The sequence below is a fragment of the Eumetopias jubatus genome, unplaced genomic scaffold (genome assembly GCF_037043125.1).
Source record: "Eumetopias jubatus isolate StellerSeaLion01/CBP00866 unplaced genomic scaffold, mEumJub1_p1.0 scaffold_10, whole genome shotgun sequence".
Taxonomy (NCBI): domain Eukaryota; kingdom Metazoa; phylum Chordata; class Mammalia; order Carnivora; family Otariidae; genus Eumetopias; species Eumetopias jubatus.
The window spans coordinates 13,336,372-13,364,210 of NW_028274816.1; the positions used below are offsets into that span (position 1 = coordinate 13,336,372).

A 27,839-nucleotide genomic window follows, 5' to 3' on the forward strand; every position below is an offset into this window, starting at 1 on the left:
CACGGGCAGTAGAGCCCTACGCTGAGCTGTCCCAGACCTTTGCTCCTTCATCACCCAGCTTGGCTGTGCCCCCGGGAGAGGCAGCCCGAGGTGGTAGCTCTGGGGCTGTCTGGTTCTGTCCCAGCTCCATCAACTGTGTGAACTTGGACAGGTGTATGAGCCTCTCTGTGCCTTGTTTCCTTCATCTTTAAAGTGACACTGGTAATGGTCCCTTGAGAAGGTTAAGTGAGCCACTACATTTTAAGTGCTGAGTGTAGTGCTCGGCACACCATCAGTGATATTGTCATTGCCACTGATCTGGGCCATCACCAAGGCCTCAGGAAGCAGCATGAGTTTATCCAGGAGCATTTGCTTTGTGCTCCCATGCCGTCACTGGGAAAGGCACCAGGCCCCCCAGAGCCCATGGGGGCCCTTGGACACTCCCATCCAATGGAGTCTTGATCTGCTGGCATGGAGTTCTTCAAGAATGGGGCTCCCTCCTTCTCCTCTCTGTGACCCAAGTCCTGACCCACTTGGCCATTGTCCTGGGCCTGCAGGGGAGGCCTGAGTTCAAGTTGGGCTTGTTTCCTTGGGCAGCACTCTGTGGTTGCTTCTCTGCTGGGCTGAGTTCCCTTGGCTTCTTGGCCCCTCGCCTGCGCTGGGTGGCTGACCCCCTCTGGGTCCCCGGACAAGTATGGCTCTCAGGGTCTGCTCTGTGGTTAGCACCTTGGGTCTCTGACCCTGTGGCTGGGGGGACAACTGTCTAGACCCACCTGTCTTCATGGTGACAAATGTGAGCGGTGAGCCCCAGGCGCTAGCTGGAGCAACTGAGTCATGTTTGGCCTGGCGCCCTCTGCCCACTGCTCCTCAGGCTGTGTCACCATCTGGCCATGTGCCAAACCCTTGGAGCGACTCATAAACAACCCCCCCCCCCACCTTTAGTACCTATTGCTTCACTGCCTACAAAGACCCTCATTCAGTCTCGGGTGCTGCTGGCCCTTGGAGATTTGAATCCTTATCTACATTTCACAGATGAGGAAGCAGATCTCAGGTTCCCTGGACAGTCAGTGGGGGCCTGAACCCAGGCCTGGACCCAGGCCATGGCACCACAGACGGCTGCTCCCATTTGAGGGAGTGAGCTTCCCATCCCTGCAAGTGTTTAAGTTTGGCAGGGAATTGTAGAGGGAACTTGAGCAGCAGGTGAGGTTCTTCACGGCTCTTTCCAGCCCCGAGCTTTTCTGGCGCTAAGTGGGAGAGGTGCCCAAGTCCCACATTGTCCCCAGGCATTAAGTCCCTGAGCAGCCAGCCTGCTGGTCATCTGAATGGCATCAGGCGATGTTTGAGGGGGCAGGTGGGAGCTCCATAACCTTGCCTGTCACCGTGCCCGGACTTCCACCATTAGTGCCACCCAGTGGCATCTTTGGGAGGCTCCCACTGGCCTCCCAATCATCCAGTGGGCTGGGTGGAAGGCACAAGGGGATCAGACTGGGGATCAGGGATCGGGGATGGGGCGGGAGTGAGACTGGAGGGTGTGATGGAGGGGTCAGGAAGGGGGCACACCCACCCCCACGTCATCAGGGAGCTGATGTTTCCCCTTGCTCTCCCTATCCAATGGACCCGTGGCTGGGTAGGGGTGTTCCTGGCCCTGTGGCACTTCCCCCTCCCACACACCTACATGTGACAGAGCCTGGCGAGAGCCGTGGGCAGTGGGCAGGGCCGGAAGGAATCCTCACACGGTTTCCTAAAGCTGTATTTATCCTACGTCTGTGGCCACACCTGCCACACCCTCTTGGGCTCTGCCACTTCTGCACACAGCCCAGACCAGATGGGCGGGGTCTGCTCTCCAGCTCCCAGGCTGGGAGCCAAGGATACTAAGGTCCTGGTGCCTGGCCTGGCGTAGGGGGAGCCAGGCGGGGGAGCGGTGCCCGTCTCTAGCTGTCACTGGGAGGATGGCCGGTGCTTCCCCGCAGAGATGCTGCAGCAGGTGTCAGCATGCCTCAGTTCCTGCCGTCGGGTTCGCTCTCCCACAGAGCTGGAAGCCTCAGTAATTGCCGTCCAGGGCGGGTAGAAGTGTTCACAGACCCCAGGGGTGTAGGGATGAAGGGGCCCAGCCCCTGTTCCTGGGGTGCGAGGCCTCGGGTGCAGCGCAGCCTCGCGGACCTGCCTATCCACCTCCCTAGAGCGGCAGACGCTTCCTCTCCGTGTCCTGGAGAGTCCAGGGCCGGGGGTGCCATGCAGAGCAGGGGGTACAGCGCAGGCAAACGAGTGTACAGAACTGGATTGGGGTCCAGTTACCAGCTGTGTAGCCCTGGGCAAGCAGCTTCTCCCCCTGCCGAGCCTCAGTTTTCTCAGCTGTCAAATGGGCATAATAGTGCCCCCCTCATAGAGTGGGCAGGCACACGCATTATGGGAGGTTAGGTGCGCTTCATATGGTCTGTGGTTCCCTTCCCTCCTCCAGCTGCCTTGTGAGTCTCTGCATGTTGGCCCTTGGGATATTGCCTACCCCCAGGTTCCTAGACCCCAGGATCCTCCCTGGCCACAGACATATACGGTTTCCTCTCCCCGCTCCACCTTGGGGGAGCCCACAGGAGTCCAGATGGAAGTTTAGCATTTGCAGCTGTGGGAATGGGTCCCACCTTCATGGCAAATTCCTCCCTGGGTCCCCTCTTAGCCCTGGGCCATAGGAGAAGGTTGTCGAGAGGCCTGGGGGTAGTAACTTAGCCTTCGTGGCAAGAGAAACCCCAAGGTTCAGTGATCACGAATTCAGATGGGATCTCAGACATCATCTAATTTAGCAACTTTGAAAGTCTGTCTGTCGTCCCAGTGATTTAGGAAAGGCTTGGGCTCCCAGGCTTCTGCATTGCAGGGCTTTTCAGAGCCTTTACCAGGCAGCTGTGTATTGGAGGAAATACTAGGCTGGTATTTAGGGTCCTATCCCTACTCTCGAGCTGTGCACAGTCTGGGGAGTCCCTCTCTTGCCAAGCACTTGGCAGAGATGTTTATGCCCCTGAGCCACTACTCAGAGGTTGGGGAGTCAGGATGGCTCGGTGCTGGAACCCCCTGCCCCAAGTGGCACTTTTGGATCGAAAGTATAGCATCAGGAATTGGCTCCTACTGGGAAGAGGCTTGGAGCCGGCCTGACCTGGGTTAGAATCCCAGCTCTGTCTCATTCATTCATGTATTTAACTAGCAGTCATGCAGAATCTACTGTGGACCAGACACAGAGCTAGTACAGGAAATACAAGTGGTGAGCCAGACAGTAAATGCTGAGAAATTGAAAATAAGTAAGCATATTGGAGGGTCATCTCGGACAGCGTTAAGTGCTGTAAAGTTAAGAAGGTAAGGTGGCATGGAAGAGAGTGATGATGGGGCAGGTAATTTTGGCTGGGTAGTCATAGACGGCTTCTTGGGGGAGGAGATATTTGAAATGAGGACTGAGAAGAAACCGAGCAGGGAACAGGGTCCAGGAAAAAATGTGCTATGTTGCAGGGAAAGCACGTGCAAAGGCCCTGAGGTGTGTCTGAGGATAGAAAGAAGGCTAGTGTGCTGGAGTTGGTAAAGGCAGGGTGGGTGGGGGGAGGGCAGGGGCGGGGTGGATGTGGGGGTGTGTGGGGTCACTAGCTTGTTATTTGGGCAGTTACGCTGCTCCCTGAGCCTCAGCTATCTGATTTGTAAACTGAGCCTCATCATTTTTGTTCAACACTCCGTTCTGGCTGGCAGTGCCATGAGCATTGTCAGTGTCTTTGGCAGAGACTTGGCTCTGGACAGCAATGACCTCTGAGCTATCGTAAGTATTTTTGTCATTACAAGTGCTCGGCGACGTTGGGTGGGACCTGCGATGCTGTGTCTCTGTTTCTCTGTGTGTCCCTGCAGTTAGTGAGCACCAAGCGTGTGTAAGAGGCCAGGGGTGCCCCATCTGTGCCCTCCCCTGGTTCCCCCTGAACTGCAGCCCCCTGCCAGCTCTTTTTAAGCATAGAAGCTTCTGATCCAACAGTGACTGCCTTCTCTGGCCCAGCAGGCCCCGGAATCCTTTCTGGGGGAAGGTTCCACCGAGAACAGCAACTCCTTTCTTTGCTTTCTTTTCCTCTTCCTCCGGGGGCCAAAAATAGTGCCTGAATGGGACACAGCTCTGGGCCAGCAGCAAGACAATAGCTGCGTCCTGACTGAAGCCGCCTGCTGGCTCTGGTCCATGGCTGAGGGGGAGGAGGTGTGAGGGTGCATGGGCACAGCGTCCCCCTGGCCCCAAGCCCCTGCTGCCTTTCCCATGGCCTCTGCCAGAAACCATCGCAAAACCCCTCGGTCCCCTTTGAGTGTGATTGCCAAGGGGGTTCCCCACTTGTTCTGGGAAAGTGTTTAGAGCTGCTTGGCTGAGACCCTAGCCCCTCAACCCCCTGAGCAGCGCCACCCTGTCTCCTGATCTGCTGCTGGTCTGGAGCCATAGGCCCCGGCGGAGGCGGGGGCGTCTGCCCCTGGTTTTCTTTCCTGCCCTGTCCGGCACGTGGAGGCCACCCCGTGTCTTCGATGTCCCCTCCCCTTTGACTCAGTGGCTATGAAGGACTTTTTAGAGGTCAGAGGGATATGCCCCTCTTGGGAGGAGGTGAGCTCCCTGTCCCTGGAGGTGATCAAATAAAGTTTGGATGTGCACTGGATGGGGGGCAGGATTTGTCAAGCATCAGATGGACATTTGGTCTTGATGTCTTTGTGTCTCAGGAGAGATCTTGGTTTGAAGTTCCAGCTAGGGTGGCCTTGAGCGAGTCGAGTCACATCACATCACTTCCCGGAGCCTCTCTTTTCTTATCTGTAAGACAGCTTCAATAGGGCTAACCTTGGAGAGTGGTAGAAATAGATTTCCAAAATGCCTAGTGTAGTACCTGGCACATAGAGGGGGTTTCAGAAGCTTCGCCTGTGTTCTCTTCCCTTTCTGCGCGGGTACTTCCTCTGCAGCACAGAAAGGAGGGTCTGACCCACTCTTGGCCCTCAGGGAACTGTCCGGAAGGAAGCCGGGGGAGACTCCCAGCCCTAGGGATAGCTCAGAAGGAAGCTTCCTGGTGGGCTGTGGCAATCTAAGAAGGCTTCTTGGAGCAGGTGTCCCCCTAAAACGCTTCTAGGGAAGTATGGTGCATGTTCTGTATTTGTGAGGGCCAGTAATGAGGGCTGGAGGGGTGTCCAGCCTGGGACAAGGTCAAAGCCACAGGCTGGCAGCCTCCAGGGGCAAAAGCAGCTGCCTGCCATAGGCATCTTTGGTCACAAGGGTAGCCCCCACCGGGTCCTAAAAGGATTTGGTTTAAAGTCAATGTTGACAAACTTAGGCAGGTGTCCCCCGATGCTCTCTGTAACCCACCGTCCTCCACCCTGCCCTTCCTCCTGCCGGCTCCTTGCTGGGCCCGGCCAGCATCTGAGTTAGGAGACCTGGGTACCGGACAAGTTAGGGCGCTTGTGCTGTGCTGGGTCGGAGCTGGCCACTGACGCAGCTTCCTTCCTGCAGCTGCCAACGGTTGCCAGGGCAACAGTTGCCAGGGGCTGCTCTCACCTGCGCCCCTTCTCCCAGGCTGGTGGCTGGGGCTCGCAGCCCGTCTTCCCGGCTGCCCGCTTTGTCTGAAGCTCCAGCGAGGGGGCAGGGGCTGGGCTGGCCCCGCTTCAAAGTCCTCCTCCCCAGAAACCCATGCACTGCCCCAGCAGCCTGCAGCCTGCAACGAGGCCAGCCCTTCGCTCACTCGTTCACGCGCTTTGTGTACGTAGAGTCCACTCGATGCCACAAAGGAGGAGCCCAGGTACGACTTCCCTAATCCCCCCTTCTTCCTGCCATCCCTCTCATTCCTGGCCCCGCTTCCCTGCCCCCCACCCCCTCCCTTTTCCTTCTTCTCCCCCATTCCTTTGCCTCCCCTTCCCCTGCTCCTTCCCACCTCCCTCCCCTTCCCCCCTCTTTCTTCTCTCCGTCCATCCCCCTTCCCCATCTCCCCTTTCTCTCTAGCACTGCTAGGGGAGCTGATGGATGGGGTGGGGTGGGGGGAGCTGGGTGGCACCAGGGACCCGGGGAGAGGCACAGATGCCACGCTAAGGGGGATTCAAACAGCGGCCCCAGAAGGATGTGGTTGGGGGGTAAGGGCTCCGTGCACACTCTCCTCAGTCACACTCGAGCTCTGGGCTGCACCGTCAATGAATAAAGATAAGCCTCTGAGGGGTGTTGGGAGGCTGCATCCCTGGCTTTCAGGAGCCATGGCACAGGGGTCACCTGGGCCCTCAGGGGAAGGGTGTTCGGAACCCCAAGGAGACACATCTGGAAGCATCTTTCCTGTGAGTTTGAAAGAGAAGGCTTTCTAACAGGTAAGGTAAAGGGGAAACGGGCCGCAAAACCGAGAGCATCAGTTCTGGAGACAGGCCCTGGGGTAGCATCTCGTGTGCACCCCTGGCTTGGCTGGTCAGTTTCCTCATTTGTTAAATGAATGAGTGTAATGGCACTTGTCTCTTAAGGTTTTGGGGAGGATGAATGTGTTCCTTCGTGTAAAGAGCTTAGAATCGAGTTTTGCATTTTCCCAGAGCTTAATCGATGTTAGCTGTGTTGCTGGAGGGGTTGAGCACACTGCCCTGGGTGGTGGGCGGGGGGGGGGGGGGTGCAAATAGCGATGGAGGACACCACGGTGCTGTGTGCCCAGTGAGCTGGGTGGAATCCCCTGGTCTGTGCCTCCACTGCCCTTCCCTGGAGGGGGCTGGTGCCTCAGGCTTGCCCAGGCCCCCAGCTTTCTTGGGGGGAGGACACCTGGCCGTGTGTCCCGTGCACCTCTCAGCCAGGGATCTGGGACCCGGAGGAGGAGGAAAGAAAGGGAGGGTTCGTGGCTGGCCTTGGGAATACGAGGGTCTTATACTCCAAAGACGGGCACTCTGCCAGGTCCAGAGTAGCTGATCCGCAGCCCCCAGAGCAGGGTGCTAACTGGGCTGACCTTGTAGGCCTGGCCTTGGGCAGTGTGGGAACACAGATGGGGAAGGGACACTTAAGCCAGCCAGCTGAGGTCTGCCTGTGGTTTGAGAGGGAAGAGAGCCTGGCCAGGAGGCGGAGACGCCCAGCACCTTCTTTGTTCCTCTCTTCCACCTGGGGGTGTAAGCCCTGCCCTTCCCTGGAAGGGAGGCCCTGGCCCATAGAGAAGACAAGGGGGCAGGGATCATAGTCATCCACTTACCACAGAAGGAAACTGAGGCTCAGAGAGGGGACAGGCTGGCCGAAAGTTCCCAGGGCCACTTGGCTGCAGAGTTAGTTCTGGACCAAGCACATCTAACTCCTGCCACCCCCGCTCTGGGCATCCGCATTCTCTGGGCAGGTGCTGACTGGTGTGTGTCCCGGGGTCCTGGAGCCCAGCCTCAGCAGCTCCTTGGGAAGAGGGCTGCGGGGAGACTGGGGCGGGAGCGGGGGCAGGCCCCACACTGTGCCAGGAGCATAGAGCTGGCACAAGTTTCCCTGAACTGCTCCCCAAAAACACTGGCGCCTGAGCCTGACCCCAGCCTGGGCCAGATCTGGGACCCTTCCTGATCTCTTCTCTTTTTAGGTTCCAAGTCCCTATAATCCATTCTTGAATTCTAAGAGGCTTTGATTCTCGGCTTCTAAAAGCTCTGGCATGCTCATATTGCCTCTTTCTTTCCCTTTCTCTGCCCCTCCCTCCCTCCCTCCCTCCCTCTCAATTCCAGCCTTCTAAGTGTCCCAGCTGCTTGAGGAGAGGCTGAGGGCCCAGCTGGCTCTGGCTGACTTTAATGGAAGGGCCAGGCTAGGGACAGGGCTGGCAGTGCCCCTGTCCCCAAGAGCTGCTCCCGCCGGCCGAAGGGACGTGGGATGTGGGGCCGCATATACCTCAGGCTCCCCCGGGGACCTCATGCCTGGAAGTGTCAAGGATGGTGATGAGTTGCCCGGGGGAACATCACAGTCTAAATGGCTCCTGAAGCCCATCTCATGGTAGCTAATGGCCTCTGAGGGGCAGGGAGGGGCTGGAGGCTGGGAGGGAGGGTGCTGACAGGTTTCTTACTGTGTGGCCTCAGGATTTTTGAGAGCTTGTTTCTCATGTTGATAACAGGTGCCCATGCTAAAAAGGACAGACCATCACAGTGGTCTGGGAAACTAAGCCCAGCCAAGCTCTGTGGATTTTCTTTCTGCAGGACTTATCAGAGCCTTTGACATGCTAATACACAAGACCGAGCAGGGCCTGCAGTATTTCTCTAACTTGGGAACTAGTGCTTCTTAGAAAGTGCTCTGGCAAGTTACCACTTGGTAAAGATGAGGAGACAGCCCCAGAGAAGGGATAGGCCCAGGGCATCGGACACATCTTAAGGCTGGCATCCCAGGGAGGAAGACCCGTGTGTGGAAAGGCCTGGAGGCAGGAACACCCAAGCCCGGGCTCACGTCTGCTTGCGTGACTGTGCCTTGGCCTCTCTGAGGTCTCTTAAGTGAATGGTCTGGTGCCAGATAGAGCAGGCTTCAGGGTGGGTGGCTCTGGATAAGGCTCTTGGGGAGGACTCAGGGTCCTTTCACACGGACAGACCTTTTCCTCCCATCCTAGCAGAGAACTCTCTCATCTGGGTGCACAGAGGGAGTCGTCGCCCACGGGCTTGGCCAGACCAGAAGCCGCGGGGAGGTGGGGCCACGCAGGCAGGGATGGCCCTCCAGCAGGTCTGGCGCAAGAATGTGAGCCTCACCCCAGGCAGTGAGTGGGCATCACCTTGGCATCCGCCAGCCTCTGGGGGCAGGCAGTTAGCTTAATTTTTATTCTCCTTTATTGTAGAAGAATTCCTGCAAACTGAAGTCACTGCTTCCCCTAGCCAGCCCGGAACACCCTGCCAGGGGGAACCTCGAGCCGAGGTGGTCACCTAGCCTGAGCTCAGCCACCACGTTGGAGAATGAGAGCAGAGGGGAGCGAGGGTCTGGGGTGGGGGTGGGGCTGGCCTAGAAGGGGGCGTGGCCCTGGGTCCCTCCCAGGGGTGATAGGGTCCCTCCTTTGGTTTGTTGGATAGCTGGTGTTTCTAAGTAAGATTTACTTTTGTCAAGTAATTCGGAAAGCTCCAGGGAGGGTCTTCTTGGCCCCCCACCTCCCAGCCCCCACCCCAGGGAGGAAGCACCTGCAAGTGCTGCACTCTCTTCTCTTCTAACGGCCTTCGCTGGCTGCCCTTTGAGGTCTGAGCAGCCCTCTGTTCCTCCTCCGCAGAACTAACCAGCCCCCACTCCCAGCCGTCTTCTGCTTTCTCCATGCTCCCCTGCAGACCCGTACACGCGCGTGTGCACACACACCCACACTTGCATGCGTGCTTACATTCTCAAGGCTTTGTGCTCACCCACCTGTCCCCTCGTCTCTGTCCTGGGTCACGTCCTTCTTTCCTAAGCCCTCCGCCCCGGGCTCCAGGGGGGAGCCCGCAGCTCCCTGTTGCCCCCCCTCCTGGTGAGCAGCTAAGGACCGAGGCTGGGTCCTCTTCCTTCTCTCCTGCCCCCAAGGAAGGCAAGATCGGGCTCACACCCGAAAACCCACTCCCGGGCTCCCCTTCCACCCCGGCCCTCCTCCTCCCTTCTGTCCTTCGGGAAGCCCCTTCCAGGTTCCTGGCACCCTGCTGAGCACCAGGTGAACCATCGAGGGGCGACGTGTCCTTGCCAGTGGGTGGACAAGAGGCACCCCCAGCCCAGGCCATGCCATTCAGCAGCGGAATGACCTGGGCCTGGGCCCCCCTCGGCTCTGACTCTCTGGAAAACACGGCTACTGTTATCCCAGGCTTGGAATCCAGGGGTTCCAAGCCCTCAGAGCGTCAATCAATGGGACGCTTGTTAAAGCCGGACTCCGAGCCGCCCCCCAGACCTGCTGCTTCTGATCCTCAGCGTGCGGGGCGCGTGAGTCTGCCTCTTCGTGAGCTCCCCGGGGTGGTTCTGACCCACGGGCAAGTTTGCGCACCTCTGATATGAACTTCTCACGGCAGCGGAGGGCACAGAGAGTGGAGGGTGGGCCGTGGCTCCCCCCCTCCCCCAGAACATGTAGTTAACCCTGACAGGGGATGGGTGGTGAGGTAACACTTCATGGGGAGAGTGTGTCTTAACTGAGTCTCAACAGATGGATTGGGTTGTCACAAGGATAGCGAAGGCATTCCAGCCAAAGGGTCCGTGTGGAGGTGGGGATGGTACCTCCACAGCGTGTGTAACGGGAAGGAGAAGAAAAGCGGTTGGGGGGGCCGGGTCTGGGCCCATGAAGGGTTAACCCCAAGCCGACCAGGTCCCGTCCACTCAACTTCCACCTCTGTCCTCCGAGGAAATGGGTTTTCCAGGAGCCTGGACTGGGCCAGCGGTGACTCGTGGCTCCACACGGATGGCAGAGGAAGTGACTCAGGCCCCCCCGGGGGGGGGAGGGAGAAAGTGAGCCCCGCAGTTCCCCTGCCCAGTGCCCCCTCCCCCATCATGAGGATGGGCACGGCTGGGTCTGAGCGGGAGCCAGAGCTCCTTCTCCTGGGCCCAGCCAGTCCTGGGGGTGGGTGGGGGAGTGTGGGCTAAGACAAGCCCTGGTCACCCTCTGCTCTGCCTGTGTCCCCGAGGACCCTGTGATGGTGGCCCCCATTGTGTCAAGCTGGGCCGGACTGTTCTGTTCCCTGTGTGTGTTTACGGAAGGCGGGAAGTCAAAGGCAGCTGCTCCAAAAGGGGAGGTGGGAGGGGATCCCTCCTGGGGGACTTGGCCCCCAGACCCTCTCTCCCAGGCTGGAGCTGTCTGCACCTGCTGGTGGTCTTGGCTGCCCCCTCATTCGTATCTCCTTTTCTTTGGGGGATCTCCCAAAGCGGGGGGAGCGTGCATCTCTAGGACCTCGGTCAGTACCAGCTCTGCAAGGAGTTCTCTAGGGTGAGACGCAGGTCTGTGTCTTGGCTCCACCTGGGGTGATCTCGGATCAGATAACCCTTCCCTAGCCTCAGTTTCCTCGTCTGTAAAATGGCAAACCAGTAGGACCAACCTCACGGAGTGACGCTCCTGCTCTGATTGTCGCGGTGCTGCTGGAGTACCCCTCTCGGCGGCGCCCTGGCTCTGGCCGGTGCTGTGTGAGGTCTGACGAAGGCCTCGCCTGCGCACCGATGCTTGGTTTTAAGAGTCTTTGACTCCCGAGGCCTGTCCCGCTCTGCTGGTCCGCAGCTCCAGAGACCAGGGACAAGGTTCTGCCCGTGTAGTCTGTGTCGAGGTCCACGTGTGCGCCCCTGGCTCTGGGGTCTGGGGCTCAGCCCCCAGAGCACAGGACCCTCCCTCCTTGGCTGAGCCAAGTGGGGGGCTCCCAGGGTGGTGACGAGGGCATTCTGCAGCCCTGTTGGAGGCGCTGGGACAGTGTGGCCCCCGTCATGGATGCTGACCGCATCAGAGTCGGCTGCATGGGGCAGCGGGTGTGTGTACGGGGGTGGGGGGGCAGACCGTAGCCCCCCCCAACCCACCCCCACCCCCAGGCAGGGGATGGAGGGAAGGAAGAGGGTGTGACGGGAGTGGGCAGGGTTCTCTGAAGTGTGAAATGGGGCTGGGAAGGTGCCAAGTAGACAAGCCAGGCAGTGCCCTCCCCCTTCCTGGTAGGGGCTGGAATCTTCTCTTTGTCCCTGGTCCCGCTCTCTCACCCCTCAGAAGGCCCAGAGGTCAGGCCGGCAAGGACGGAGCTTTTCTGGGTGGGGTTCCAGTCTTCCCATTGAGCTCCCGGAAGGAAAGTTTCATGCTCTAAGAATTTCCCGTCAAGGTGCTCTGGAGGCTGAGCTGGCCAGGGCCACAGGGCAGGGGGCATGGAAGGTGGGAGGGGAGAGAGTAGGGCTCTGTGACAGGCCCAAGGGCTGACTTGGGGGCAGGCATAAGCCGGTCAGAAAGTACCCAGAGTTATGTAGTTGACACCTGTGGTGCCGACCACATGCGTGGCCGTGTTCTAAGTCCTTTATAAGTATCAACTCATGTACAGACGTGGCACGTGAGGACCAGAGAGGGTGAGGAACCAGCCCGAGGACACACAGCTAGCGAGCAGGAGAAGCTGGAGTTGAACACAGGCAGTCTGGCTCCAGAGTCCACTCCACTGCCTAAGAGTGGGTTAAAGGAAGCCAGGCAGACCCTCCCACTCACATCCCAAGAACGCCTGTGGGGACCACGTGGTCCACCTTGGAGTGGCCAGGGTAGAGTGGAGATGAGCCTGGAAGGGACAGGTACCTTGGTACCTCGTCTGTGTTTGAATCCCCTCTGTGTACTTCACGCAACCTCGCTTGTGTCCCTCCAATGATCGGAAGGTCACTTCTTTGTCTCGGCCTTTTTGCTCTCAAAGCTCAATCCAGGAGGGTTGATGCAGAGTGGATGACTCCGCCCTGTCCAGGGCCCTTGTCTCCCAACACGGGTAGCTCACTTTGAAGGTCAGCGGGCCATAGAGGCACATGGATTTTTGGCCAGCTCCGTTTTTGCTTGCTGTGTGATGTCAGGAAGCCATTGGCCCTCTCTGGGCCTTGAATGCAAATACTATAAAATGGAGAATTTGGACCAAATCGATAAGTGATCTGTCAGCTACGAGTTCCCAAGTATAGAGCAGTGGTTGCAGAGAGGGGGGCTGCCTGGAGGAGGTGACATTTGTCTCGGGGATCAGAGGTAGCTAGCAGCAGGGACTGGCAGGAGGGGGAGAAAAGAAGGGGGTCCAGGAGGGACATAGCTCCGTCTCTGGAGGCTGAGTTTCCTCCCGTTGGTCTGAGGTGGCAGGATGCAGTTACAAAAGGGGCCAGAATGCTCAGAGAGGAGAACACAGAGTGAAACCTTAAAAATCACAACCTGGGTGACAATGACCATTCCCTAAAACACTTTCATAGGCTTCTTCTAAGGGGTCCTGTGATGCCACAGAGGCAAGACGATGAGCCCAGGTGACCAACAAATGGACTGACAAGGCCCTTGAAATTGGGGTTCCATTATGCGTGGTGGGACACAGGAGACTGGCTCTAGCTTCAGGGGGTCAGGTTAGTTCAAGGACAAAGACAGTGAGCTCCTGCCTGGGCCCCCCCGTCCCTTTAATGCTACCCTCCAATATTCTGTCCCAAAGCCACCTCTTCCTGGAAGCCCCTTGGCTTCCCCTAAACTGAGACTTCTCGTGAACCCAGGTCTCCAGGCTTCTTTTCGTCTGGCTTGTGGCAGATGATGGCATGTGTTGCCACGGCCACATGCAGTTCCCCATGAACTGAAGGAGGCTGTGTGTGTGTCCGCGCCTCACTCAGTCACGGGGCCAGCTAGCCGTGGGGAGGCCACCTGGCTTCTCTCTCCCAGTGCCAGGCGTGCAGTTTCCTGCCAGGCACCACAGTCCTGACCAGGCAGGGAAAGCCCTGGCCTCTGGAATAATCTTGGGCAGGTCATTTAACCCCTTGGGCTTCTGATTCCTTGTCTGGGAAAGGGGCCAATGGTAGGGCCCACTTCACAGAGCTGAAGTGACAATGAATACAGACAGGTACGGGGTGCGGTGGGAGAACACATAGCCAACTGGTGTTTAGCTAATCGAGGCCACGGAGGGGCGGAAGGGCCCGCGCTACACCAGGGTGGGGCTGGGGGGCGCCCTGGGAACTGGCTCCCCCTGGTGGTAATGACAGGAAGCACCCTTCTCCACCGTTCCCTGCAGGGGGCGCTGTGGGGGCGTTGATCCTTCATTTCACTCGCCCGTCCAACTGCCCAGCCTTTGTCCAGCACACGCCCCCCCCACCCCCGCCCGGTGCACTCAGCCCTGTCGGCAGAGATGGGCCAGGAGCTGCCTTGCTAGCTGAGGAGGGACTGCACCATCCTGCATTGCCTGGGGGACAGAGGAGGCCCTGGCCAGTGGTGGGAAGCCAAAGGAAGCCAGGACTGACTGTAGAAGGAGTTGGGGAAGGTTTCCTGAAGGAGGTGTCCTCTGAGCTGGGTGTTGGGGATGATGATGGTGAGGTTCCTGGAGGAGAACCCGAAGGGCCCCCTTTTTCCTGCATCTCCTCCAGGCCTGGAGGGGCAGGGTGGTGGGGGTGGTTCCAGATGGTGCTGTGGAGCCTTCCCCGCCAGATTCTAGCCAAGATGACCCCATCATTGCTGGGTCTAGAGGAAAGTACTATTATTTGCCCCATTTTCTGTGACTTGCACAGGGTCATGCAGCAAGTGAGAGGAGGAGCCAGGACTTGAACTCAGCCAGGCTCTGGACAGCTGCTCTCCCTTGATGCTCAGCTTCTGGCAGCTCTGGGGAGACCCACGGGCTGTTTCCACACTCGCTTCCCTACCTCACATCCCATACCCAAGCTACACCGGCCTCGCCCTCTGCAGGGCTGGCCCAACCACCTTGCAGATCTGGCCCCAGCTAACACACCTGGCCTCTTTCAGGTGCTGACTTCTCAGGGTGACCTTGGGGAGGAAGATGGCCGCCCAAGTGCTGCGGCAGAAGGCCCTGTTCCTGCTATGTCTGCTCTTCCTGGTTCAAGGTAGGCTATCTTGGGGATGCCCTGGGACTGTTGTGACATACATTACAATGCCCCCATGTCTAGGACAGCTGCCAGCATATCCACTAACCCCTTTGGGCAGGCATGGGACTTTAGACACAGTTTAGCAAGTGGATGGTATCTTGCAGAAAAAGCCATCCCTTCTTCCCACAGTGCACAGCTGGGGGTGGGAAACACGGACTGTGTTTTGGTCCCACTCAGCTCTGCAGCCGGAGCATCCTTGTGCAGTGCACAGCCTGCACAACCGTCTATGGCAGGCATGGCCTTATGAAGTACTTTATTGCTATTAAAATGTTTTTTGCCTTTGAAATTATTATTAATTTTTAGTTCTTTTCATAATTTGAAGCTAGTAATTTGTGAGTAGGGCACATTCACATTTTTGTAGACCTTTGAGGTATAGGTCCTTGGAACGTATGTAGATCCCAGGCACTGGGATCCAGTATTCTGGGCCCCAGGCGTAAACCCCTCTCCTGCCCCTGGCTGCTCCCTGCCCCAGAGTCCCATCTGTAGTCTTTGCCTCCCCAGGTACCCATGGCGGGGGGCCCCGTGAAGACTTCCGTTTCTGTGGCCAGAGGAACCAGACACAGAAGAGCAGCCTCCATTACAAGCAGACTTCAGAGCTGCACATCTCCATCAAGAACTCGGAGGGAGCCCTCACAATTCATGCTCCCTTCCTGGCCGTCCTCCCGGCTTCCCAGCCCTTCCCTGACCCAAGGGGCCTCTACCACTTCTGCTTGTACTGGAACCGCCATGCGGGGATACTGCACCTTCGCTACGGCAAGAACGACTTCTTGCTGAGTAACCAAGCCTCTGGACTCCTGTGCTTCCGGCACCACAAGGAGAGCCTGGCTCAGGGCCCCCCGCTGCTCGCCACCTCTGTCAGCTCCTGGTGGAGACCCCAGAACACCAGCCTGCCCAGTGCTACCGGCTTCACCTTCTCCTTCCACAGTAAGGCGACTTCCAGGCAGAAGGAACAACTTGGACAAAGGCCTGGGTCTGAATGACCGGTCATGGTCCTGGAGCTTAGGCTTTGTTCCCAGGCAGTGGGGGAGCCACTGAAGGTGTCTGAGGAGGGGAAGGGTGTGATCCAAGGTGTGCTTTCAGGAAGGTTTGTGGGAAGGTAGGGGTGAAGGCAGAGGGGCAAAGTCCCGTCCAGAGGCTGCAGGGAAGGTCCAGGTGAAGGAAGATGAGGCCCGCCCAGGGTGGGAGCAGCGAGCGAGCGTGGAAAGACGGGAGTGGTTGTCAGGGGCCAGGGGCCACACAAGCCCCCCCACACCCCCGGCCCTCCCGGGGTGGGCCCTCCCAGCTCCAGCTGTGTGGCCAGAAGGGCACCTGGGCAGGTGTGTCCCGGCTGGCCCTGCTGGGGCTGGAGTTGCTGGAGGGTTCCGTGTGGCAGAGCCCGCATGTGGCTGACTTCTGGGTGACCTCGGGGGATCCACCCCACGTTGGGGAGGCTCACTTTCAACTTCTATAAAACTGGGGAGAGAGGCCTTTCACAGTCACCAGAGGGTTAAATGGGAGTAGGAGGGGTGTGGCCCGCACCTTGCACCCAGCTAGCCTCGGGTGCCGCTGGCCTCCCCTCCTCCAGATCCTCCCCAGAAGGCCTCCCACAATGCCTCGGTGGACATGTGTGAGCTGAAAAGGGACCTCGAGCAGCTCAACCAGCTTCTGAGGCACCCCGGAAAGAACTCGAGGAGGCCCTCGTCCACCCTTGCCAGCCAGTAAGTGTGGCCCCAGAGACCTGGTTGTGGGCAGGGCGGCGGCCTGGAGTGGGAGGCAGGACAGAGGCCTCTCCTGGGGCCGCAATGCTGCCCTCATCTTTCCACCTCCTCCTTGAGAAGAATCGAGATCCAGCCCCGCAGGCCGAGCCCCTGACCTTTGTAAAAACAAGTATCATCATCCCCAGCCAGCCACCTAAGCCCTCTTCCCCACCAAGAAAGGAGAACTGACCAGCCCATTTGAGAGCTGAGGCCCAGATTTGGGCAGGGCTGCTCCATGGCCACAGAGCGGGTCAGTCCAGGCAGAGCTGGGCCCGGAACCTGGCGCTCAGGATTACGGCCCCCTTTCCTGTTGGCTCTGATGTTCCAGCTTCCTCTCACCTCGCCCCCCACTCACCCACAGGCCATTCTCTCTCCCACACCAGCCCCAGTCCTAGGGCTGTTTTCTCTCGAGCCCCCTCCCTGCTGCCCCCTGACCCTCCGGCCCCTGTCTCAGCCTGCCTCTTTCCTGGGTCTCTGCTGAGAGTCGCCGTCTAGCTCCATGTCCCTGTCCGCCTGCAGCAACCTCCCCGGCCCTTCTCCCCCTGCCAGGAGGCTGCAGAGCCTGGAGTCGAAGCTGACCTCTGTGAAGTTCCCAGGGGACGTGCTGTCCTTCGAGGAGGATCTGGTCAACGCCACGGTGTGGAAGCTGCAGCCCACAGCCAGCCTCCAGGACCTGCACATCCGTTCCAGGCGCGAGGTCAGGGGTCAGGGGCCAGGGCCAGACTGGCCGGGGCAGGAAACAGATGTGGAGGCGTGAACACTCCCCTCCCCGGGGCCTCTGGGAGCCAGATGTGTGCTGATAAGGACAGTCTCGGGCCTAAGGAATCCCCTGTGAGCGGCTGCCCCGTGGCAGAGGACCCTTCCTGGCACAGTGGTGGGGACGGGGCTGGGGGGCGGGGGCGGGACCGGCATCAGGGGCTCCTATAGTATCCCTGTGGGAACAGAAGACCCAAAGCCCCTGTGCGTGCATGTCAGCCTTGAGACTATCCCTTGTGTGGGCCCGGCGGCTGGGAGCCACCCACGCTGCCCTCATGCTACCCCCTGGGGAGCCCAGATGGCACAGCAGTCTCCCAGGCCTGTTTGCCCCCTGGGGCCCTGGGCTCTACCCACCAGGCTCCCCAGCCAGGGCTGGAGCCAAGGAAAGGAGGGCTTCCTGGAGGAGGTGGGCTTCAAGGTGGCAGCATCCAGGAAGGTGTTGGGGGGCGGGGGCATGTAGAGACCTGGGAGCCCACCCCTGGCTGAGCCCCACAGGGGTTCTGGTCTGCAGGAGGAACAGAGTGAGGTCCAGGAGTACTCGGTGCAGCTGCCCCGCACACTCTTCCAGAAGACCAAAGGCCGGAGAGGGGAGGCTGAAAAGAGACTCCTTCTGGTGGACTTCAGCAGCCAAGCCCTGTTCCAGGTGGGGGGCACCGGGGAAAGCGGTTTCTGTCTGATGGGGAGGTGGAAGGCGGGCATAGAGCCAAGCCCCCTCATCCAGAAGTTAGAGCCTTTCCTTGTAAGGGCAGAAACTGGACTGTGACATGCGAATCCCCCCCGGAGAATGCTAAATTATGTTGTTTTCACTACAGTGTAAATGACTACATGTTCAAGAACTGTTGCCAGAGGGCGACTGAGCATCTCAGAGCAATGTGTGGGGGAGAGACAGGAGTCTAGAGAAACTAGAGGACGTCTGGGCCTTCTCAGCCTTGAGCCCTCCCCCCTTCCTCTCCTCCCCCATCCCATGTATCTAGGACAAGAATTCCAGTCAAGTCCTGGGTGAGAAGGTCTTGGGTATCGTCGTGCAGAACACCAAAGTAGCCAACCTCTCGGAGCCCGTGGTGCTCACCTTCCAGCACCAGCCACAGCCGGTGAGTGCAGACAAACCAGCCGAGGAGACAAGGGTCCCTGTTTGTCTTTTCTGCCCTGCCTCCCAAGTCCCTTGTCTTTAACAAAATGACCAGCTGGCTGAGGACCTCAGCCGGTCAGGTCCACATGGGGTGGTGGCCTGACACTGACTTCCTCCACCTGGCCCAGAAAGGAGTGGGCTGTGACGGGGTCCACTCTCCTTTCTTGTCCCTGCAGAAAAACGTGACTCTCCAGTGCGTATTCTGGGTTGAAGACCCAACATGTGAGTGTGAAGGGGGTCTCTGAGCTGGGTGGGTATCTGGAGGAGAAAGGGGGTCCTAGAGAGTGGGGGAGATGGGGTTAATCAGGGAGGGCTTCCTGGAGAAAATGGGCTTTGAAGAAGGAATGATGGCAGACTAGATATTTGCCAGGGGGAGTGAAGGCTCAGAAGAGTGACACGATTATGCATTTCGGGGGGTCCAGTGGGGTCCTGAGGGACTGGGCTTGATCAGAGCCCCATGGAACCCTTCCTCAGTGAGCAGCCCGGGGAGCTGGAGCGATGCTGGGTGTGAGACCATCGGGAGAGAGACGCAGACGTCCTGCCTCTGCAACCACCTGACCTACTTTGCAGTGCTCATGGTGAGGGGTCCTCTTCTTGCCCCGTGCCGGCCACCTTTCACATATATGTCATTGGTTCCTCACACCAACCCCCGAGGCGCCTCCTGCTCCTGTCCTATTTTATAGATAAGGAAACCGAGGCTCAGAGAGCTTAAGCAATTTGCGTAAGTTCACACAGCTAGTAAGTGGAAGACCTGGTCATTAAAACCTTTGCTCTTTATTCCCAAATTTGGGTGCATGATAAAAGTGCAGATTCCTGGCCCTAAACCTAGAATTCTGATTCCACAGGCTGGGCGAGGGGTGCAAGTATGTTTCCAAAGAGCCCTCGAGGGGATACTGAGGCCCATTGTGGAGGGCCTCACAAAGGACTTCAGTGTCCCCAAGATCACAGAAGCTTTGTGTCCTAGGTTCATTCTCCCAGAATCTTGGGACCCGACTTCTGAGGGATCGGAGTGGTCTTCCAGCCCTCCGTGGGTATGGGGTGCTCACTCCAGTGTTGAACATTATAGAAAAAAATGAGTGCCAGGCCGGAAAAGGGATTCTCTGGTGGGGGGTTCTTTTTTTTTTTTTTTTTTAAGATTTTATTTATTTGTTTGAGAGAGAGTGAGAGAGAGAGAGCACGAGCAGTGAGGAGGGGGAGAGGGAGAGGGAGAGAGAGAAGCAGACTCCCCGCTGAGCAGGGAGCCCGATATGGGACTTGATCCCAGGCCCCCGCGATCGTGACCTGAGCGGAAGGCAGACGCTTAAACCGCTTAACGGACTGAGCCACCCGGGCGCCCTCTAGTGGAGGGTTCTTGCCGGTAGTGGGTGGAGAACCATTTGAGGATGCGGTGAAAACTGTAGACCCTCTCCCCTTCCGAAGAATGCACTCACGGGACCACCCTCTGCTCAGTTCGGGGTGGTGGTGGTTCACAGATGCCCGAGGCGCCCCCCCACCCCCGCCCCCCGGGAGCTCAGGTTGGCCCTTCACCTGGGGCAAACCCTCCGTGTCAAGCTGGGGACACTGAGGCCAGGCCCCGCCTGTCTCGTGGACCCAGGCCCCATCTGTGGAGGTAGACGCCGTACACAAGCACTACCTGACCATCGTATCCTACGTGGGCTGCGTCATCTCGGCTCTGGCCTGCGTCCTCACCATCGCCACCTACCTCTGCTACAGGTAGGGGCTGGCCAGGCGGGAAAGGCGGGGAAAGGCGGGGGTAGGGAGAACCTTCCTTCCGGGCCCCTAAGCCGGGACCCCGGGACCATGGAGACCTACCCTGTAGATTGGCTTGACGCACCCCAAAATGCGTGTGCGGCTGTAGGAAGGAGCCCTGGGAGGCGGGGGCTACATCTCCTCCTCAGCTCTGTGGTGTTCGGATGACGTGACACTTACAAACTTTATTATCAACACCGAACACGGGGAGAGGTGACATAAAAATCTAGATTTCTGCCTTTGAAGAAGCAGATGTGTCACCACTGGGGGCACATAATAATAAGATGGTGACAATTGTAATAATGGTCAACACGTTCTTGGAGCTTCCCACGTACTACCCACTGTTCTAAGTGCTTTACGTGCATGAAATTGGTTCAGGCCTCACAAGGGTCCTATGAAAAAGCAGTCAGAGAGGGTAAGGGACTTGCCTGAGGTCACACAGCGAGGAAGTGGCCGAGGCAGGCTTACACCCAGGCAGGCTGTCTCCAGGTCCACAAGGCCTCAGTTTCGGAAGCCAAGCAGTGGCCACTGTGGAGAGTTCCTTCCAGCGCCCTATTGTCCGGTGTCTGATTTAAGGCCCGGCCCCCGCGGGCATTCGAGTTTGACAAAGCCTCCCCCATCCCCCCCATGGAAGCTTCTGTCACTCCACTTCTGTTGTTTGGGCGCCCGAGGAAGAAGGAGCCCCACGGAAAGGCGGGGGTGGAGTGAGGAGCGCCTGCACCCATCCCCACACCGGCCGTGTGGACGGGTCTGGATGGTCAGTGCTGGGCTTGGCTTAGGTTGAGGTCCACCTGCAGTCAGGGCCTGGGCCCGTTTGCGTTGGGGGGTGTAGGTGCAAGCACGTGGGGTGTGCTCGCTGTCTGCACGGGTCGGGGGGCATGGGCTTGCGGGCACGTCGGTGATTGTGTTGTGTGAGCCCGCAGCTGTGCGCGTGGTGCGGCTGGAGTAGTGACGAGGGGCAGGTTCCGGGGAGGTCAGGGGGTGGGGGGCCGACCCCCCCGGCGCCTACCCATTAATCACAAAAGTGCCCAAGGACAGGGACAGGGAACCTTAGGGACTGAGCATTTTGTCTGTGCCCGACATAGACGAGTGAACTGCAGGCGGGGGCAGGGAGGGAGCAGCCCAAGGTGGTAGCTCGAGGCACGGGTGGGTGGGCGTGGCTTTGCCGTCCAGCCCTCCGGCACAGGTGGTGGGCGGTGCCAGGCAGAGCGCAGTTGGGGCGTGGGGGGCCGGGGAGGAAATGCCGAAGGTGCCCTGGATCGGGTAGAGTCCTGGGGTGGGAGGGGCGCTGGGCTGTGCACCCAGACTTACAAACCTGAAGACAGACAGGACCGCCCCCCCGCCACAATCAGCCTCACAGACACACGGCTGTGCAGACAGGCGGACACAGAACACGGGTGGCATGGGTTCTCCAAAACAGCAACAAATCCAAAGTCTTTCCCCTCCAACTCTAGGAGCATCTGGTTGATTGTAGTGGCTGGATTTGTCTTGCTTGCTCTGTCCGTGGCTAAATCTGTTGTTAAATGTGCCCACGGTGCCCAAGCCTGTGGGTGTTGGGCACACAGCAGGTGCACAGGGACAGGTGGGGAACAACCTGGCTGCAGCCATAGGGATAGGATAGGGTGTGTGTGTGTGTGTATACCCTGGGAAGGCTGCCTGGTGGAGGAGTGGCTGCCCCCCCACCTTCCCAAGCTGGCCACCAGGGTGACCGCACCCCCTCCCCTGTGCAGGAGGAAGCCTCGGGATTACACCATCAAAGTGCACATGAACTTGCTGCTGGCGGTCTTCCTGCTGGACGTGAGCTTTCTGCTGAGTGAGCCGGTGGCCCTGACAGGCTCCGAGGCTGGCTGCCGTGCCAGCGCCATCTTCCTGCACTTCTCTCTGCTCGCCTGCCTCTCCTGGATGGGCCTCGAGGGCTACAACCTCTACCGGCTGGTGGTCGAGGTCTTTGGCACTTATGTCCCTGGCTACCTGCTCAAACTGAGCATCATAGGCTGGGGTAAGTTGGGAGAGAGCGCTGGTGTGCCCCCAGACCTGCCTCTTCTACTTGGTAAAACGCAGGCACCTGGTTCCACTTCTCTGCTTACCTCTCTGTTCCCTCACTCTTTCCTTCACCCACCCATCCTCAACTGTTCTTCACCTGGGCTGGGTTAAGGTCCCCTTTAGGAAGATGAAGCGGTGAGCATTGCTCCCAAGAAACCCATATTCTCTACATTGCTCACTCTTTTAAAAGTGGGGTTTGCAGACAGAGCCACTGTGTATGGATGTGCATGTTGTGCACTGCTCAAAGGCACCCTGTTGGGGGAGGAGTGGGCTGTCATCCAGTCCTCCACTCACCTAATTCAGGCTGGCAGTGGCTCTGTCTGTGGATGCTCCTCTAAGCTTCAGGTAACAGATTCCCCGTAGCTCTGGCATTTGTTCTTGGCCAAGACCACCCAATTTACCCATGGCCCAGACCTCTCAGTCAGACCTGGAGACCCAGGGGGCACACTGCAAGTCCTTCTGGATGTTGCACAGGCCTGCCAGACTCCACATGTCCCTCACCCAACTTGTTGCCCCACCCGTGTTTCTCCTCTGACCCTTTCTTGGTTCACTCCACCGATTTACATAAAATTCCTTCAGAGTTGTCTCTGTGCCAAGACCCAGGTGTTTGGTGGTGGGTGACCCCTTCTGGAGAGAGCTCTCAAGCTTCAGCCCGTGGACAAAGTCAAGGCCTAGTGCAGACTCTGGAAGACCCCCCTTCGGCTCTCCCCCACCCTCCCAGTCTGTGCCTCCCATCTCCCTTGTGACGTCTTGCCCCTCGGCGGGAAGTGCAGGCCCTTTCTCCCACGGTGAGAGGGGGAGGCAGAAGGTCAGCGGAGATGGGGCTCTCTATGGGAAACCCAAACTGGAGCGGGGAAGGGGAGAGTCTGATCATGGAGGACCTCCCCACATGGAGCTGACTATAAGCCTGGGAGAAGGGTCTTGCCAGAGGGCGGGGGACAGAGCTCCATGCTTCGTGGCCCCGCAGGCTTCCCCATCTTCCTCGTGATGCTGGTGGCTCTAGTGGACGTGAACAACTACGGCCCCATCATCCTGGCCGTGCAGAGGACCCCAGAGAGTGTCATCTACCCTTCCATGTGAGTGGCTGAGCACAGCGGGCTCAGGAACATGGGCCTCGGGGTGCAGAGGCCAGAGGGCGGCCCAGGCCGAGGCCACACCGACCGAGTGGGGCCGCCTGGGCGCCAGGGCTGCTGGAGGTGTGGGCCTGGCAGAGGCTGGGGGGTCAGGGAGGGTGAGCACAGACCTGGATTTGCCCGTCTCTCGCCGGTGACCTTGTGTAGCGCGTGGGTTTCTTTGTGTGAGTGGGAATAGAGGTTGGAGCGGTTGAAGGCGCAGAGAACTGGAAAGAAAGTAACGTTCCCCCGTGAGTCAGTGGTGTTGAAGGCGGCTCCCTGTTTGTTGCTCGGGTTCCCAGAGGCGCACATCCTTGGCCTGGGAAGCACCGCGCCAGCCCCGCCAGCATGCACTCAACCCTCACATCTCTGCCCCCAGGTGCTGGATCCGGGACTCCCTGGTCAGCCACGTCACCAACCTGGGCCTCTTCAGCCTGGTGTTTCTGTTCAACACGGCCATGCTGGGCACCATGGTGGTGCAGATCCTGCGCCTGCGCCCGCACGCCCAGAAATGGCCCCACGTGCTGACGCTGCTGGGCCTCAGCCTGGTCCTCGGTCTGCCCTGGGCTTTGATCTTCTTCTCCTTTGCTTCGGGCACCTTCCAGCTTGTTGTTCTCTATTTCTTCAGCATCATCACCTCCTTCCAAGGTAGGCATGGAGAAGAGCCCACCCCTCCCCCCTGGCCCCAGGCAGGGCACCCATGCATGGAGCATGGGGTAGGGAAGGTATGGACCCCATCTGAAGGCTTCCCTTCTCTGGGCTTCGGTCTTCCCGTCTATAAAATGGGGGCCCCCAGGCCATAGTTGACAAGTCTTTGTTGAGTACCTGCTCTGTGCAGGCCCTGTGTTAAGCCTTGGGGCTACATTTGTGGACTGGTTGGGTGAGGGCCTTTCTTCCACGGAGCTCATGTCCTGTGGGAAAGACCAGGCGTGACGAGCAAGCCTGCGGCCATCTCAGGGGGTCTCGCAGAGGAGAGTAGTCAGTGGCGATCTGGGCTGGGCTGGGGGACACTTTGGGAAGGGTGGCTAGGGAGGCCTCTGTGGGAGACATTTGAAGACAACAGAAGGGTCCAGCCAGGGAGAGATCAAGGGCCTTGGGACTCCACGTGTGTTCCCGGGCCCGTGGGCATCAGCATCGTGGGGACTCTGGCCTCCCCAGACTTGCCGAATCAGATCTGCATTGTAACAGGTGCCCCGGGGTGCGTGTGTGCGGCGCAGGCTGAGGAGGTCTGGCCTAAGGAGAGAGCGTGCCAGGCAGAGGGAGGAGTAAGAACAAAGGTCCAGAAGCTATAGCACTGGGCTGTGTGTTGGAAGAACAGGGAGGGGGAGCGAGGCTGAAGGGTAGTTGGAAGGGCAGAGGGGAGAGGAGCAGAGGGGCTGGCTCATGAGGGCTGGGGCTTGATGCCAGCAGAGTCCTTCTACCTACACCACTCTGCACACCCCCACCACCCAAGGACAGACAGACAGATACACACAGGCACACACACCCCCCTCTTCTGGCCCAGAGGTGCTTAAACAGGTACTCTGGAGCCTGAACACCAGGGTTTAACTCCTGGCTCAGCCAAGGCCCCTTACCTCTCAGGGCCTCAGTTTCCTCGTTTGTGAAGCAGAATAGTAATGAATAGGCCTGACCCCATGAGAACCTCGACAGAATAAAATGAGATGGGGCTCAGGCCATTGCACAGTGTCTGGTGTATGGTGGGGTGCTGGTAGCCTGTGTAGGGAGGGGGGAAGGGGCAGGGCGGCCCCCCGCCTGCTGAACCCTGTGCTCCCTCACTGCCCCCAGGCTTCTTCATCTTCCTCTGGTACTGGTCCATGCGGCTGCAGGCCCGGGGTGGGCCTTCCCCCCTGAAGAACAGCTCGGACAGTGCCAGGCTCCCCATCAGTTCGGGCAGCACCTCGTCCAGCCGCATCTAGGCCACCAGCCACCCGCCAGGAGCTGCGTAAGGAAACAGAGATGCGGCCTCTCCTCACCCCCACCTGCCACCCCCACAGCCAGGCCCAACACTTGAGGATCAGCCAGAGACTCGAGAAGAAGGCCCAAGCCCCTCGGGGGGAGGGCACTGTTGCCAAACTCCCAGGCTGGGCTTTCTGAATTGGCCTGTGGGCTACTCAGTGCCCCGGTCCAGCTCACAAGGGGCTTGGGAGTGGGACCGTTCCCCTGCCATCCTAACTGGGGGCTGCAGGCTGGTCTGAACTCACCGCCACTGGGCCCAGCCCTCATGGCTGCAGATGGGAGCCCACGGGCCCCAAGGTCAGGTCCTGGACCTGTGAGGCCTGGCAGCATCGTGGGCCCTGTGCTAATAGCCGATCTGTCTCCGGTGACCGCCACCAGGGCACTCTGCAGTCCTGTCATTTTAGCCTGAGAGCGGTACTCAGGGCGCATGGGGTTGGGGCAGAGCTTTGAGCCAGAGCCCTGGAGGAGGAAAGCCCCCTCCTGGAGCATAGCAGCAACTCCTCTACCTCTGAGCTCAGGGCCCTCTGTCAGCCTCCCCAGCCCTCCCTCTCCAGCCCCCCACTCAGCCCTGGGCAGGGCCCCGATTCCAGGGCTGTATTTTGGGTTGTGGTTTCCAAGAGTTGTCTGCTGTAAACCTGTATCTACTGCACGGGCCTTTGCCTGCCCTTGACTCAGGCTTGGTATAGATGTTCTGGGCTGGGCTAGGTCTGTCTGTCCATCTGGGCCTTTCTATAAGCTGCATCGCCCTTGCTCACCACTGCCAAGCCCACCCCTCCCAGGGACCCTCAGCCTCTCCCAAAGCCCTCTTGTGGCAAGAACTGTGGAGCGTAGCAGTGCGAATTTGTTTCTGCCCCAATACTGGGAAGACTGAAGCATGCCTCCCCCGGTGACCCTGGCCTAGAGCCCAACATGTTCTTAAGGGGTTGGAACTACAAGGGGAGCCACCATTCCTTGCTGGGGATCCAGGAAGACTTCCTCTAGGAGACAACATTTGATCTGGATCCCAGCCTTAAAGATGGGGGAGGACTTTCTTTTTAAGCACTCTCTCATTTGTCTTTTGAATTTAAAGAAGTAGATGTTCATTGTAGAGAATTTGGAAACTGTAGAAGAGCACACAGAAAAAAAAAATCAGCTGTTGTTATCACCTAAGAAATCACTGTAAAGATTTGGAGCACTTTCTTCCGTGCTTTTATTAAGAGTCACTGATACCAACACCTTGGGGCCAATCAGGAAACAGAGATGAGAGAAGGCCATGTGTGAAAAAAATCAACTGCTGGAAACTATCCACCAGGACTAGTGGGGCGGGGCAGGTGGGGGTTGGATAAAGGACAACTTGGCGTCAGAGTTGGGGAGGCAGTGGGGAATGCTGGGGTCTGTGGTGGAGTGGAGATGACAAGCCACTCGGCTCCAGCCACCCGCTGTCCTGTGTAGGGGTGCAGAGATGACCCGTGTGGCCAGACCACCCTCCTTTTATGATAAATCAGAAATCCAGATTGTGCGGGTACAAAATCCCCTGACTGAAAAATTTGGCTCATCCAAAAAATTCACCGGCTAAAGAAATCAGATGTGGGGACGGAATTCAGCCCTTGGCTGGTCACGTGATGTCCGGAGCAAGTTTGTGGGTCGGGGTGACGCAGGTGGACCGTGAGAAGAGAGGATCAGACTTGCCTCCCAACACGGCCTCCAGCCGCTCCCGGGGGATGGCGGGCCGGGGAAAATGGCTCCAGGGTCTGGAGTTGGACGGGACAGATGCGAAGCCACCTTAACGGCCGGGAGTAGACTGGCAGTGCCCTCTGACGGCATGAATGTGGGGTCTGGGCCCCTGCAGGGACCTCGGCACGCGGGACCTCCCTCTGCCCTGCTTCCCTTCCGATGTTCTCTGCTCCTCCCCTCTCGTTGGCTTCTGCCTCTCCCTTTCTGCGAGTCCTGAGGACAGAGGCAAGCTTGGTCCACGGTGACCTGCTCGGGCGGCTCAGGGGGGTCAGAGCCAGCCCCCACCTCACAGACCTCTCAGTCTCCGCAAGGTCCCGTGGGGCCCCAACGCTGGGCTAGCCCTGGGGGACACCTCCCCCCATCCTCAGGGAGGGAAGGAAAGGACCCAGCCCCCTTCCCCAGGCAGAGAGCACACCCTTCAAACAAATTGTCCCACTTCAAAGAACTCCTGGACACTAGGTGCAGTTTTTGAGGCGGGCTCAGGTAGCAGGGAGGGCTCTTGGGCTGGAGCCCACCTTCTCGGGACAGGTGCTGGGCGGGCCACCGGATGCTTCCTTTCGTGCCCTTCACTGGGCTGTAGGGCCTTGCAGAGCAGGACCGCTGTTCTCAGAAGGACACAGCCAGGTTTGCGTGTGGAGATGTCACTCTGATGTGGAAAGCAGACTGAAGCAGCCAAGAAGCTTGGAGGCCTTGTCCCTGGAGACTGGAGCCCACAGGGAGCCACTGGGACAAGCTGGTGTGGTGGGAGGTGGCAGAAAGCAGAGCTACAGTTCCATCTGCCCTGGGATTTGGGGGGCCCAGGGCTTCGTACAGGGCTCCAGGCCCGTCCCCAGCCCCGGTGGGGCTCACCCTGGCCCTGCCCGGCTATCTTTGCCACATTCCCAGCGCCCCATCCCCCGCCCCGGTCCTGTCTTTCCAGGTGTGCTGGACACTCTGGGTCCCTCCTTCCAGGCCCTTCTTCACAAACAGGCCCCCATGAGCCCCTTTGAGGACCCTGGTGCCAGGATGGGTCTCCAGTGGTGGGCCCAGCAGGGCACAGATCACAAAGCCCTTGTCCACCATCTCACCTCGCCTGGCTGCCGCGGGGAAGGAGGCAGGACAGGCCCCGTGGTTCCCACCTGCCCCCAAGCCTTCCCTGCAGAGGAAGTGCCTGCGGCCCCACACCAGATTCCCACTTACCACCCACGGCCCATGAGTGACCCCGA

At 58.9% G+C, this 27,839-nt stretch overlaps 1 protein-coding gene across 7 annotated transcripts; it reads left to right on the top strand.

Annotated features, from left to right (window-relative positions):
* The first annotated feature begins 3,228 nt into the window (after positions 1 to 3,228).
* ADGRG1 (adhesion G protein-coupled receptor G1) lies at positions 3,229 to 26,098 on the top strand. 7 transcript variants are annotated; one of them, XM_028093901.2, is made up of 17 exons: positions 3,278 to 3,318; positions 3,469 to 3,493; positions 3,700 to 3,766; positions 5,465 to 5,750; positions 14,301 to 14,398; positions 14,942 to 15,364; positions 16,005 to 16,137; positions 16,726 to 16,873; positions 17,444 to 17,575; positions 17,907 to 18,023; positions 18,238 to 18,283; positions 18,536 to 18,639; positions 19,656 to 19,774; positions 21,541 to 21,809; positions 22,821 to 22,929; positions 23,345 to 23,613; positions 24,751 to 26,098. In XM_028093901.2, exons 5-17 carry the CDS (start codon positions 14,335 to 14,337, stop codon positions 24,879 to 24,881), a joined length of 2,064 nt encoding a protein of 687 aa, XP_027949702.1. In that variant the 5' UTR covers positions 3,278 to 3,318; positions 3,469 to 3,493; positions 3,700 to 3,766; positions 5,465 to 5,750; positions 14,301 to 14,334; the 3' UTR covers positions 24,882 to 26,098. The 7 variants fall into 7 exon arrangements, with proteins under 7 accessions (XP_027949698.1, XP_027949706.1, XP_027949737.1 ...); XM_028093897.2 differs by lacking the exon at positions 3,469 to 3,493 and having other exon boundaries at positions 3,229 to 3,318; XM_028093905.2 differs by lacking the exon at positions 3,469 to 3,493 and having other exon boundaries at positions 3,229 to 3,318; positions 5,528 to 5,750.
* Positions 26,099 to 27,839: the final 1,741 nt, after the last annotated feature.

Coding starts and splice junctions, on each gene's coding strand:
- ADGRG1 (XM_028093897.2), top strand. CDS start 14,335: ATGGCCGCCCAAGTGCTGCGGCAGAAGGCCCTGTTCCTGCTATGTCTG. Junction 15,365..16,004: donor CTTCACCTTCTCCTTCCACA/GTAAGGCGACTT, acceptor CCCCTCCTCCAG/ATCCTCCCCAGAAGGCCTCC. Junction 19,775..21,540: donor GCCACCTACCTCTGCTACAG/GTAGGGGCTGGC, acceptor TCCCCTGTGCAG/GAGGAAGCCTCGGGATTACA.